We start from the raw sequence: 12,370 nt of genomic DNA, 5'->3' as shown, positions 1-12,370 counted from the left end.
TTTTTTTTTTTTTTAAAGATTTTATTTATTCATTTGAGAGAGAGAATGGGAGAGAGAGCACGAGAGGGGGGAGGGTCAGAGGGAGAAGCAGACTCCCTGCTGAGCAGGGAGCCCGATGCGGGACTCGATCCTGGGACCCCAGGATCATGACCTGAGCCGAAGGCAGTCGCTTAACCAACTGAGCCACCCAGGCGCCCCCTTCCTGAAGCTCTTAACACCAGCTCCAGCTCCTGAATTGATGATATCTATATTTTGAAAATTATGACTTAAACATGCATCATAATAAGAGTCATTTGATGGGAATGTGTGTGAGAGGGGGAAATGGACCACTAGCACTGGCTTTTTAGGTTGGATTCAAGGCAAACATTCCCTTTTGGGGAGCAATACATTGACCCCTTTGTGTAAAAAAACCTGCAACTAGGGCTTAGAATAGATGGTTTTACATAGACTAGATCCACCAAAAAAAGCTGCACAAAATTGCATTTGAGTTGACCTTCTCATCTACCTCCTCAATTTCAGGTTTCAGTAATACAAATGGAATGTTTTAACCATTCTTTGAGTTTTGCCTCTGAATAAAAATAATTGAGTCTGAGATAACCTGGAAACAAATTTAAATATAAGGCACTTATACAAATTCCAAGTAAATACTGAGACAGCTAGATGAAAAATATGCCTTGATAACAACTTATACAATATGGGGGGGAGCCATAAAAATGATGGACTTAGAATGTAAGTAAGCATAATACATAGTTCAAAAAAGAGGAGAGTTGAAGTAAAAGAAGAATGCAAGGGTTATGAATAAAAGACAAAAAAATTAAGTTATAAAACAAAAAGTGGTGATAAAGGGTATAGGTGAGCTGTTGAAATAAATTGGCAAAAATACCTCTTAAAGGATTAATAATGAAATTAGAAACTGTAATTTTCTTTTTTTCTTTGTGCTTTGATAAGACATTTATTAGATTACATTTCACAGAGTTGCATGCTTAGTAATTCTGTACATTTTTATGACTTCTCTATAAAATACTCAGATCCGTGTCCTATGTCAGCTGAGAACTAGAATTTTTACCTTCTTTTTTTTTCTCCTCCATTTAAACTAATGATGTAATGTGTGGTGAGTAATGTATCATAATAAAAAAAAAAAGAAAAGAAAAGAGAGGAAAGTAACAGCTGTCAGAAATGTGAAAATAGAAAGGAGGGTATAACCTAGAAACTGTAGTTTTCTAATGGCAAAAAAGTAAACTTACCAATTTATGGATTGAGGGAATCCCAGTGAATTAAGAAAAGTAGAAGATGATTAGGGCACTTAGAAAATGATAGAGAAGGAAAACCAAAATATTTTAACATAGAGAATGCTGAAGTTTGATGTCCCTGAAATACAGATAAAAAGTGGAACTAACATTCTAATAAATAACAAAAAGATAATTTCTGAGAAGAAAAATAATTTTTAATCTAGATTAACAGTATTGAAAGGACATATTATAACCCAGGGAAAATGTAGAAAATAATTTATCAAGATACATCGTTAATTAGGTTTCTGAATTTTTTTTAAAAAATGATTTTTTTCCAAACTGAAAAAGAAACAAACAAAAATGATCAGACAGGCCTCAAATTCCTATAGAAGGATTTAAAGCCAGGAGACCATGAGTCATATTTACACAATTCTGAAGAAAAGAGAGAGCTAAATATCTTATATTCAGAGAGGTGAGAGATCATTCTTATATCAAGGTAATCAGCAAATATTGCTAAACGATCTCAGGAAATTTAATATCCATGAATCTTCATTGAAAGAAAATTTCATATAGTATATTCAGTTAAGAGTGAATCCAAAATATTTTGGAATAAAGAATCTCAGAATTAATGGCAAATATTGATTCCTTTAAGATGCAGCAAAAAGACTAAATTTGAGGAAAATAAGTGGCATAAATATTGACAAATTAAAATCTTAAGTAATACATATTAGAGATGAGATTACTTCTATTTTTTTTGAGATGAGGCTATTTCTATAGCAGGAGTTCAACTGTTGCGAAAATCAAAAATACATAAAAATGAAAACTTAAAACTGTATTCATATATTAATTCTTAACCTTGATGAGATTTTTCAGAGAAAAAAATAAGATACAATGATATATACTTAAAGTTAAATATAGCTTATAGATTCATTTCAATTAATCTTTAGCTAAATCAGATAAAATTCAAAATTTTGTTCACACATAGTAATAACCAGTATTTGTAAAATTATTACCTACTTAGTATCTCTCCTCTCTGTGTATATGCATATACTGATATATGATATATAGTCAGTGTTAATGATGGCTCTTTTTGAATGATAAAGTGAATTATCACTTCCAATTTTGTACTTACTTATAATACTTAAATAGGCATATATATGTGTGTCTATACGAACAAGCAGATTGTTCAAAAAATGTCAGAGAACTTATGTGATCATTAAAATGATTGATTTTGAAAAAAGCATTGATAAAATATTTGAAGTAATAGTATTTTTTCCCAATTTCAGCAAATTACTTCAATGTTATGGAAATGAAATAATAAAGGCATTTTCATATTGGTCATGTTATAGTTGTTATTTGAAAATAAACCCATTAACAAAGTCAGGAGACATTGAACATTTCCAAGTATGATGGGTAGCATAATCAATGGTAAGCCTTTTAAAACATTAGTACTTACGAAGGTTCATTAATGACTGTTCTCAAGGCATTGAGCAGATCTTCACTGGTCATTGTGTTTATGTTCACCTCCACAGCTGCTCCTTTGGCCTTCATGTGAGCGATGTTATCAGGTTGATCAGCAAACATAGGAACTCCCACCATAGGAACCCCATGATAAATAGCTTCATAGATCCCATTGGTTCCACCATGAGTGATAAAAGCTTTTGTTTTGGGATGACCTAGTTTGGGAATTGGGTGAGGATTTCATTATAATAAGGTAACAGAATTTTAGAGGGAGATAGGGAAAAACCCACAGAGTGGCTCAATGAAGAAAGCATTTTCTAGAAAAGCTGAGAGCACATGGGCTATTGCTATTTCAGAAAACTATGATCCCAGGAAAGGAGGAATTAGTTCCCTCTGCATTGTCTGGAAGGACTTTACTGAGGAGGAAATATCCAAACTGAGACTGAAACTTGAAGAGTGATGAGAGTCTTAACTGAAATGCTATTTTGTGAATCAAAGAAAGCATTGAATCTACAAAATTAACTGCCAATTCTCAAATTATTTCTGCTTTAAAACTGCAAGTAAAATGTGACATTTTATTTTTTCTAGCTTTATTTATTTATTTTTTAAATTTTATTTTTAATTCCAGTATAGTTAACATACAGTGTTAGTTTCAGGTGTACACTATAGTGATTCAACACTTCCATACATCACCCAGTGCTCATCACAAGTGCTCTCCTTAATCTCCATTGCCTATTTTATCCATCCCCCCATGCACATTCCCTCTGGTGACCATCAGTTTGTTCTCTATAGTTAAGGGTCTGTTTCTTGATTTGTCTCTCTCTCTCTCTTATTTTTCCTTTGCTCTTTTCTTTTGTTGTTGTTTTTCCTTAAATTCCTCATATTAGTGAAATCATATGGTATTTATCTTTCTCTGACTTATTTCTCTTAGCATTATCCTCTCTAGCTCCATCCATGTTCTTGCATATGGCACAATTTTATTCTTTTTGATGGCTGAATAATATTCCATTATATATATATACCACTTCTTCTTTATCCATTCATCAATTGATGGACATTTGAGCTGCTTCCATATCTTGGGTATTGTAAATAATGCTGCTATAAATATAGGGGTACATGTATACCTTTGAATTAGTGTTTTTGTATTCTTTGGGTAAATACCCAGTGGTGTGATTACTGGATTGTGGGGTAGTTCTATTTTTTGCTTTTTGAGGAATCTCCATACTGTTTTCCACAGTGGCTGCACCAGTTTTCATTCCTACCAACAGTGTAAGAGAGTTCCTTTTTCTCCACATCCTCTCCAACATTTGTTGTTTTTTGGGTTTTTGATTTTAGCCTAAAATGTGACATTTTTAGCTATTAAATACTTACTGAATTATTTGCTGTTAAACAGTTACTTTACTTGCCCATTATCCAACTGTACAGCTTTTCTTTCCCCCAGTCTTACCAAGAAGATCATTCTGGGGTATCCAATCATAGAGTCGAGTATTGGCTCCTAATGTGGCTGGTTTCTTTCCTTTGTATTTCCATAAAACCTGTCGAAGACAGTGCTTTAATGTTGCAAGTAAAAACACACAGTGAAGGCATCTTAATGCTGTAGAATTATTTATAAATCATGTGGCCCACCACTACTTTATGTGATAGTGAGAGAAGTGGACATAAGGGGTAGTTTGCAAACATGGTGATATAGTAGGACTGTTTACATCAACCCTGTCAAAAAGGGCTTGAACTAATACTCTATTAAGTATAGTTTTATCATTTTTATATTTATCACTTAAAAGTTTTGAGGTATGAGATTATAAGTAAAGATATATAAAATGAAAAGACTAGTTTAATCAATCAGAGCATGGGGGTTTAAAAAGCATTAAAATATGGGCGCCTGGGTGGCTCAGTTGGTTGGACGACTGCCTTCGGCTCAGGTCATGATCCTGGAGTCCCTGGATCGAGTCCCGCATCGGGCTACCTGCTCGGCAGGGAGTCTGCTTCTCCCTCTGACCCTAACCCCTCTCATGTGCTCTCTCTCATTCTCTCTCTCAAATAAATAAAATCTTTAAAAAAAAATAAAAATAAAAAAATAAAAAGCATTAAAATAAACATGAATACTGTGTAAATTTACTAATGTCATAAGGCCATCCTCTCATGTTTCAAATGTAATGTTTTCCAAAAATATAATTAGCTTTAAATTTTTGTTGTCTAGTTGCTGAATGATTGTCTTTCCTTCTTTCCTTCTTCCCTCTCTCCTTCCCTCCACCCCTCTCTCTTTTTTTCCTTCCTTCCTTCCTCCTTCTTTCTTCTTTTCTTTTTCTTCCTTCCTTCCTTCCTTCCTTCCTTCCTTCCTTCCTTCCTTTTTCTTTCTTTTTCTTTTTCTTTCTTTCTCTTTCTTTCTTTCTTTCTTTCTTTCTTTCTTTCTTTCTTTCTTTCTTTTTCTTTCTTTCCCTCTTTCTTTCTTTCTCTCTTTCTCTTTCTTTTTCTTTCTTTCTTTCTTTCTCTTTCTTTCTCTCTCTCTCTTTCTTTCTTTCTTTCTCTTTCTTTTTCTCTCTATAGTTTTGAGGGAGGAAGAGCTGGAGGTTTGTTTTATTTCATTTTTTAATGAAGTATCTGGTTAGGATGTTAACCTTTTGTTACATACTTTTTGCAGGTGGGGGGAGCTCTGTAAGACAAAGTTCAGATTAAATATTAATAGGTGGCAAACTTATTTTTTAAAGTGTTTATTTTATTCAACAATTCCATACCTCACCCACTGATCATGACAAGTGCACTCCTTAATCCCCATCACCTATTTAACCCATGCCCCCACCCACCTCCCCTCTGATAACCATCAGTTTGTTCTCTATAATTAAGAGTCTGTTTCTTGGTTTCTCTCTCTCTCTTTTTCCCCATGCTCATTTGTTTTGTTTCTTAAATTCCACATATGAGTGAAATCATATAATATTTGTCTTTCTTTGATTTATTTTGCTTAGCATTATACTCTCTAGCTCCACTCATGTCTTTGCAAATGGCAAGATTTCATTATTTTTTATGGCTGAAAAAATATTCTATTGTGTATGTATACCACATCTTTTTTTCCCCAAATTTTTATTTACATTTTAGTTAACATATAGTGTAATATTGGTTTCAGGAGTAGAATTTAGTGATTCATCACTTACATAATACCGTATCTTCTTTATCCATTCATCCGTCCATGGACACTTGGCCTGCTTTCATAATTTGGCTATTGTAAAACTGCTATAAACAGCAGGGTGCATGTATCCCTTTGCACTAGTGTTTTTGTATTCTTTGGGTAAATGCCCAGGAACACGATTACCGGATCATAGGGTAGTTCTATTTTTAACTCTTTGAGGAACCTCTATACTGTTTTCCACAGTGGATGCACATCAGTTTGCATTCTCAACAGTGCAAGAGAGTTCCTTTTTCTCCACATCCATGGGTGGCAAACTTTTTAACAAAAAAGTTAAGAAATAAAAATTCAAAGATTTAAGAAGCCTAATTAGTATGCTCACCTTTATGGAGTTTTATATATTTTAACTAATATACCAATATGAAGAGTTCTAGGGTATTTCATAAATAGGAGTATATAAAGAGTAGAAATCTAGAACTATAATGACAACAAAATTAAAGTTAATTGAATATCATAAATCAGAAAATATAAATTGTTTGATAATAATATTGGGATTTTTAACTGTTTTTAACTGTAGAAATTTAAGTTTAGAAAGATTAGGCTTCTACTTCTAAACCAACTAGATCCTGATACAGCATCAATTAAACCTAAAAATATAAAGTATATCCTTGAACATAATTCCTATCTACTCTATGTATAACATCTCTCTTTTCCTGGACCTTGGAGCTAACACACTGGAGAATTTGGGGAGTAGTCAATGCGGGTCATAAGATTTCAAATAGTAAAAAGTTATTAGGATCTTAACATTTTCATCTCTACTTCAATGAAAATAAATGATTGTATAAAAAGATGTATTTCCATAGTGATACAAAGGCTTACTAAGCAAATGATTAAATGTGCCTCAATACATCATTTTAATGTTTTAAGAAATTTTTACTTGAAGGAGGTACCAGTTATGCTCAGTGTCTCAGCTTTGATCTAGAAAAAGTACTGTTAGTCACACCTTCTCTCCAATTGGCAAAGTAACTCTTCACCAGGACCCAATGTTGTACTGACCTTCTGTGGAATCTGGGCAAAGGCTGAGGCAATGAGATTGGCTTTTTCATCTTTGAGGTTTTTGACCATTGATCCCAGAGAAAACACCACAATACCATCTTCACCTGAACTTTGGACAAATTCTTCCATTTCCTACAGTGATAAAATTCTTTTTATTACAAACATGCAGGATCATGGGGTGGGGGGAATTTCATCTATTCTTCTAAATAGGCAGAGTCAAGAGATGTGTCAGAGACGTTAGACTCATTCTATCTTATGCCAAAGAGAACCATCTAGTATCTTTAAGAGGAAGTGTGTTTCTGAAAACTATGGCTTAAATATATAATGAGTGATTACAGATAAAGGCATAGAACCAAACCATTATAGAAAGAGAATGGGCAATAAGAGACAGCTCTTCTCACGGTTCATGGAACTCTTACCATCAAGGCTTAATTTTATGAACCAGCAGAGATGTTTGCAAACAGAAATATTCCTTGTAAGGAAACCCAAAAAAGGGTCCTAACTAGACTTTTAAAATGTGTACCATGTCAGTTTACATCTAATAAATTATTAATAAATCAATCTAACTCCCTGTTAGGCATTCGGGGTATTTTTCTCATGTTTATTCTTTTCCTGATTAATGGGGCTAAAAATGATTTTTTTTTTTTTTTGGAATTGAGATATATAGTAACACATTTTAAAAGGTAAACTTCTGCTATTTTTTTTATCATGATAACATTTATGAGACAGTGTTTCTCTACCTTCCCACAAGCAGCTGACATGCCTTAATTTGAACCTTAGCACAGTGGTAAATATAAACTTCTCTACAAATAAAATCCTCTGGGTCACCACTTAACAATTGTGCAAGTTAGGCACTGCAAAATCTGGGACTGGGGTCTTTTGCATTATAATCTATGTGAATGTCAACTTCTAGAGATGTGTCATGCATTCCCTGTGCATTTATTTGTGGCTTCCCTGCAATATTTCTCAATATATTTATTATATTTCTCAGTTATATTTATTTATTTATTTATCAATGTATTTCTCAATTTAAGGCTAGTAAAATTACTAGGGAAAGGATGATGTCATAAATGAAAGCTATCTTTTAGCTTAGATAATGTTAGGAGAATATCTCTGAAGTCCCAGGAATTGGTATTTTGCCATTTTGATTCATCCCCTATGAGACAGTGATGGAATAAACACACACATGCACAAACACACATATATGAAAATTTACAAATCTAGCAGTTGGGTTTAGATTCCTGATTTGCCTGTCTTTCATTGCTTTTTTTCTGTGTATGCAGTGACTGGCATAACTTTTTCATCAGAGATACAAGCTTTGATTGGTGTTCATATTGCCCAAATGTTTGTATTAGTAATTGGGTTTGGAATGGAATAATTTCTCCCTCTTGTAAAACATGTCTGAGTTGTTTTGTGAAATTGTGTATATGAAAAATGAGGATGGGAGGATGAATATAATAGTGTGGCACAGGATATTATCTACTGAGCCAAGGATATGTCCTGTCTCTTTCTGTACCTTTGTTTAGATATTGGTTTATTATTTGCTATAATAACATTCAATAGAGCTGCAGCTATAACTTGACTGGTAAGAAAAGCATATTCAGAATCCTAAAATAAAATTTAAACTTAAATGTGCATCTTACTCTAAATAGAAATCAAGAACTCTCCTGAGAACACTATTTAACCTGCAATCTTCTACAGAGATTATGCTATTTTACCTACAACCCAAGCAAATGAGTGTCTGCCTCCTCAATCCCTTGATGATAGTTGTTGCTAAAGATAGTTAAATACAATATTTTTATCATGTTTATCTATTATTCTCTTTTATGTTTCAATATTGTCTTCTTCCAACACTTTTGGCTGTCCACATTTATTTGTTGGTGACTTTGGAATGTGGTATCCTTTTCATTTCAGAAAAAAACAGACATCATGATCTTAAAGAAGGAATTCAGGGTTTGGGTCTCTTAGTTCTATGACGTCTTTATTTTGATGACTCCTAATCTGTTTCTAATGCTCTTTGCTAAAACCTAGACCTTGCATTACCCAAATGATTACTAGAAATATTCACCTGAAACTTTATTTGGCTCCTTAAAGTGAATAGGCCCAAAAGTGAATTCATCATTGTCATCTCAAAAGAGTTCTTCCATGAATTATTTTTTATCTCAGGAAGATCACTATTATCCAAGAAGTGCTACCTGATTCCATGTCTTCTGTCAATACTTACTTCTTCTTACTGACAAAACTCTGGAATCTACCTGAGAGTTCTCATGAAAGTATCTTTATCACTCAAACAATCAGAGTTAACTGTCCCAATTCATAACTCCATCATGCTTGTTAGGAAGACTATAGTAATCTCCTGAGTAATTTCCAAGGCCCTACCTTCCTGTTGCTTCAATCCAGTACCCAAACTGTAGACACACTGAAATTTTAACATGCCACTTGATTCACTTCTTTCTTTAGCCATAATGTCAAAGTGAAGTCTAAAAAAGGTAATACCAGTAATAAGAGACCCCTATGATTTGTAAAATAGATTTGGAGTAGCAAACAGCATATCTCTGTTATTGAGACAGTATACCTTAAAGAAATATCAGCATTATCTCATAAGGTACAAAAGAAATCCTCCACTGTAATAGACCTACCTTAGGTAATGGTTTGGCAGGTTTACAATGCAACCCTCCTACAAACTCAAAATTAGGTAAGTATGGACGAGGAAATTCAAAATCCCAATACGTCCGAATTAACCAAATTTCTGCTTTCCCCATAATCTCACATAATGTAGTGGGTTTTCCTGGAGAAAATGAAAAAAGTTGTGTGAAGGTTATTTATATATATTTTTGTTGGGATACAATTTACACTAATTTACTAACAAGCTATTAAGGAAAAAATAAATCTATGTCTCCTAGATTATTTATCACATCTAGATGTTAAAAGGAAGGGGAAATTACAAATTTTAGGATTAGTCATTCCATTTCTTTGAAAAAAGTTGATGCTATTTTGATAAGGATTGCATTAAATGTGTAGATTGCTCTAAGTAGCATTGACATTTTCACAATATTTGTTCTTCCAATCCATGAGCATGGAATGTTTTCCCATTTCTCTGTGTCTTCCTCAATTTCTTTCATGAGTATTCTACAGTTTTCTGAGTACAGATTCTTTGCCTCTTTGTTTAGATTTATTCCTAGGCATCTTATGGTTTTGGGTGCAATTGTAAATGGGATCGACTCCTTAATTTCTCTTTCTTCTGTCTTGTTGTTGGTGTATAGAAATGCAACTGATTTCTGTGCATTGATTTTATATCCTGACACTTTACTGAATTCCTGTATGAGTTCTAGCAGTTTTGGGGTGGAGTCTTTGGGGTTTTCCACATAAAGTATCATACCATCTGCAAAGAGTGAGAGTTTGACTTCTTCTTTACTGATTCAGATGCCTTTTATTTCTTTCTGTTGTCTGATTGCTGTGGCTAAGACTTCTAGTACTGTGTTGAATAGCAGTGGTGATAGTGGACATCCCTGCCCTGTTCCTGACCTTAGGGGAAAAGCTCTCAGTTTTTCCCCCATTGAGAATGATATTCGCTGTGGGTTTTTCATAGATGGCTTTTATATTGAGGTATATACTGTCTATACCTACATTGTAAAGAGTTTTAATCAAGAAAGGATGCTGTACTTTGTCAAATGCTTTTTCTGCATCTATTGAGAGGATCATATGGTTCTTGTTCTTTCCTTTATTAATGTATTGTATCACATTGATTGATTTGCTGGTGTTGAATCAACCTTGCAGCCCAGGAATAAATCCCATAGGTCGTGGTGAATAATCCTTTTAATGTGCTGTTGTATCCTACTGGCTAGTATTTGGTGAGAATTTCTGCATCCATGTTCATCAGGGATATTGGGCTGTAGTTCTCTCTTATGATGGGGTCTTTGTCTGGTTTTGGGATCAAGGTAATGTTGGCCTCATAAAATGAGTTTGGAAGTTGTCCTTCCATTTCTATTCTTTGAAACAGCTTCAGAAAAATTAGTATTATTTCTTCTTTAAATGTTTAGTAGAATTCCCCTGGGAAGCCATCTAGCCCAAGGCTCTCGTTTGTTGGGAGATTTTTGATGACTGCTTCAATTTCCTTAGTGGTTATGGGTCTGTTCAGGTTTTCTATTTCTTCCTGGTTCAGTTTTGGTAGTTTATACATCTCTAGGAATGCATCCATGTCTTCCAGATTATCAAATTTGCTGGCATATAGTTGTTCATAATATGTTCTTATAATTGTATTTCTGTGGTATTGGTTGTGATCGCTCTTCTTTCAGAAAAGACCCTGAATAATCAGAGGAATGTTGAAAAAGAAAAGCAAAGCTGGTGGCATCACAATTCTGGACTTTGAGCTCTATTACAAAGCTGTAATAATAAAGATAGTATGGTACTGGCACAAAAACAGACATATAGATCAATGGAACAGAGTAGAGAGTCCAGATATGGACCCTCAACTCTATGGTCAACTAATCTTTGACAAAGCAGGAAAGAATGTCCATTGGAAAAAAGTCTCTTCAACAAATAGTGTTGGGAGAATTGGACAGCCACATGCAGAAGAATGGAACTGGGCCATTTCCTTACACCACACACAAAAATAGACTCAAAATGGATGAAAGACCTAAATGTGAGACAGGAATCTATCAAAATCCTAGAGGAGAACACAGGCAGCAACCTCTTCAACCTCAGCCGCAGCAACTTCTTCCTAGAAACATCACCAAAGGCAAGGGAAGCAAGGGCAAAAATGAACTATTGGGATTTCATCAAGATAAAAAGCTTTTGCACGATAAAGGAAACAGTCAACAAGACCAAAAGACAACCAACAGAATGGGAGAAGATATTTGCAAATGACATATCAGAGTAAGGGCTAGTATCCAAAATCTATAAAGAACTTATCAAACTCAACACCCAAAGAACAAATAATCCAATCAAGAAATGGGCAGAAGACATGAACAGATATTTCTGTAAAGAAGACATCCAAATGGCCAACAGACACATGAAAAAGTGCTCAACATCACTTGGCATCAGGGAAATCTAAATCAAAACCTCAATGAGATACCACCTCACACCAGTCAGAATGGCTAAAATTAACAAGTCAGGAAATGACAGATGGTGAGGATGAAGAGAAAAAGGAACCATCCTACACTATTGGTGGGAATGCAAGCTGGGGCAGCCACTCTGGAAAACAATATGGAGGCTCCTCAAGAAGTTGAAAATAGGGCTACCCTATGACCCAGCAATTGCACTGCTGGGTATTTACCCCAAAGATACAAATGTAGTGATCCAAAGTGGTAGGTGCACCCCAATGTTTATAGCAGCAATGTCCACAATAGCCAAACTATGGAAAGAGCCTGGATGTCTATCAACAGAGGAATGGATCAAGAAGATGTGGTATATATATATATACAGTGGAATATTATGCAGCCATCAGAAAAGAATGAAATCTTGCCATTTGCAACAATGTGGATGGAACTAGAGGGTATTATGCTAA

The 12,370-nt window shown here is 34.4% G+C and overlaps 1 protein-coding gene across 1 annotated transcript in view; it reads right to left on the bottom strand.

Moving 5' to 3' along the window:
- UGT2A2 (UDP glucuronosyltransferase family 2 member A2) overlaps positions 1 to 12,370 on the bottom strand; it is a 47,596-nt gene that overhangs the window by 3,801 nt on the left and 31,425 nt on the right. Inside the window, exons 3-6 of the mRNA XM_006729320.3 lie at positions 9,504 to 9,652; positions 6,865 to 6,996; positions 4,138 to 4,225; positions 2,686 to 2,905 (exon numbers count right to left, since the gene is read on the bottom strand). Of these exons, the coding sequence (XP_006729383.2) occupies positions 2,686 to 2,905; positions 4,138 to 4,225; positions 6,865 to 6,996; positions 9,504 to 9,652 (589 nt within the window). The remainder of the gene's footprint in view (positions 1 to 2,685; positions 2,906 to 4,137; positions 4,226 to 6,864; positions 6,997 to 9,503; positions 9,653 to 12,370) is intronic.

The sequence above is a fragment of the Leptonychotes weddellii genome, chromosome 2, assembly GCF_054177405.1.
Source record: "Leptonychotes weddellii isolate Sample4059 chromosome 2, ASM5417740v2, whole genome shotgun sequence".
Taxonomy (NCBI): domain Eukaryota; kingdom Metazoa; phylum Chordata; class Mammalia; order Carnivora; family Phocidae; genus Leptonychotes; species Leptonychotes weddellii.
Note: the sequence above shows the minus strand (reverse complement) of the source record. Positions and strands in the feature narration are given on the sequence as shown.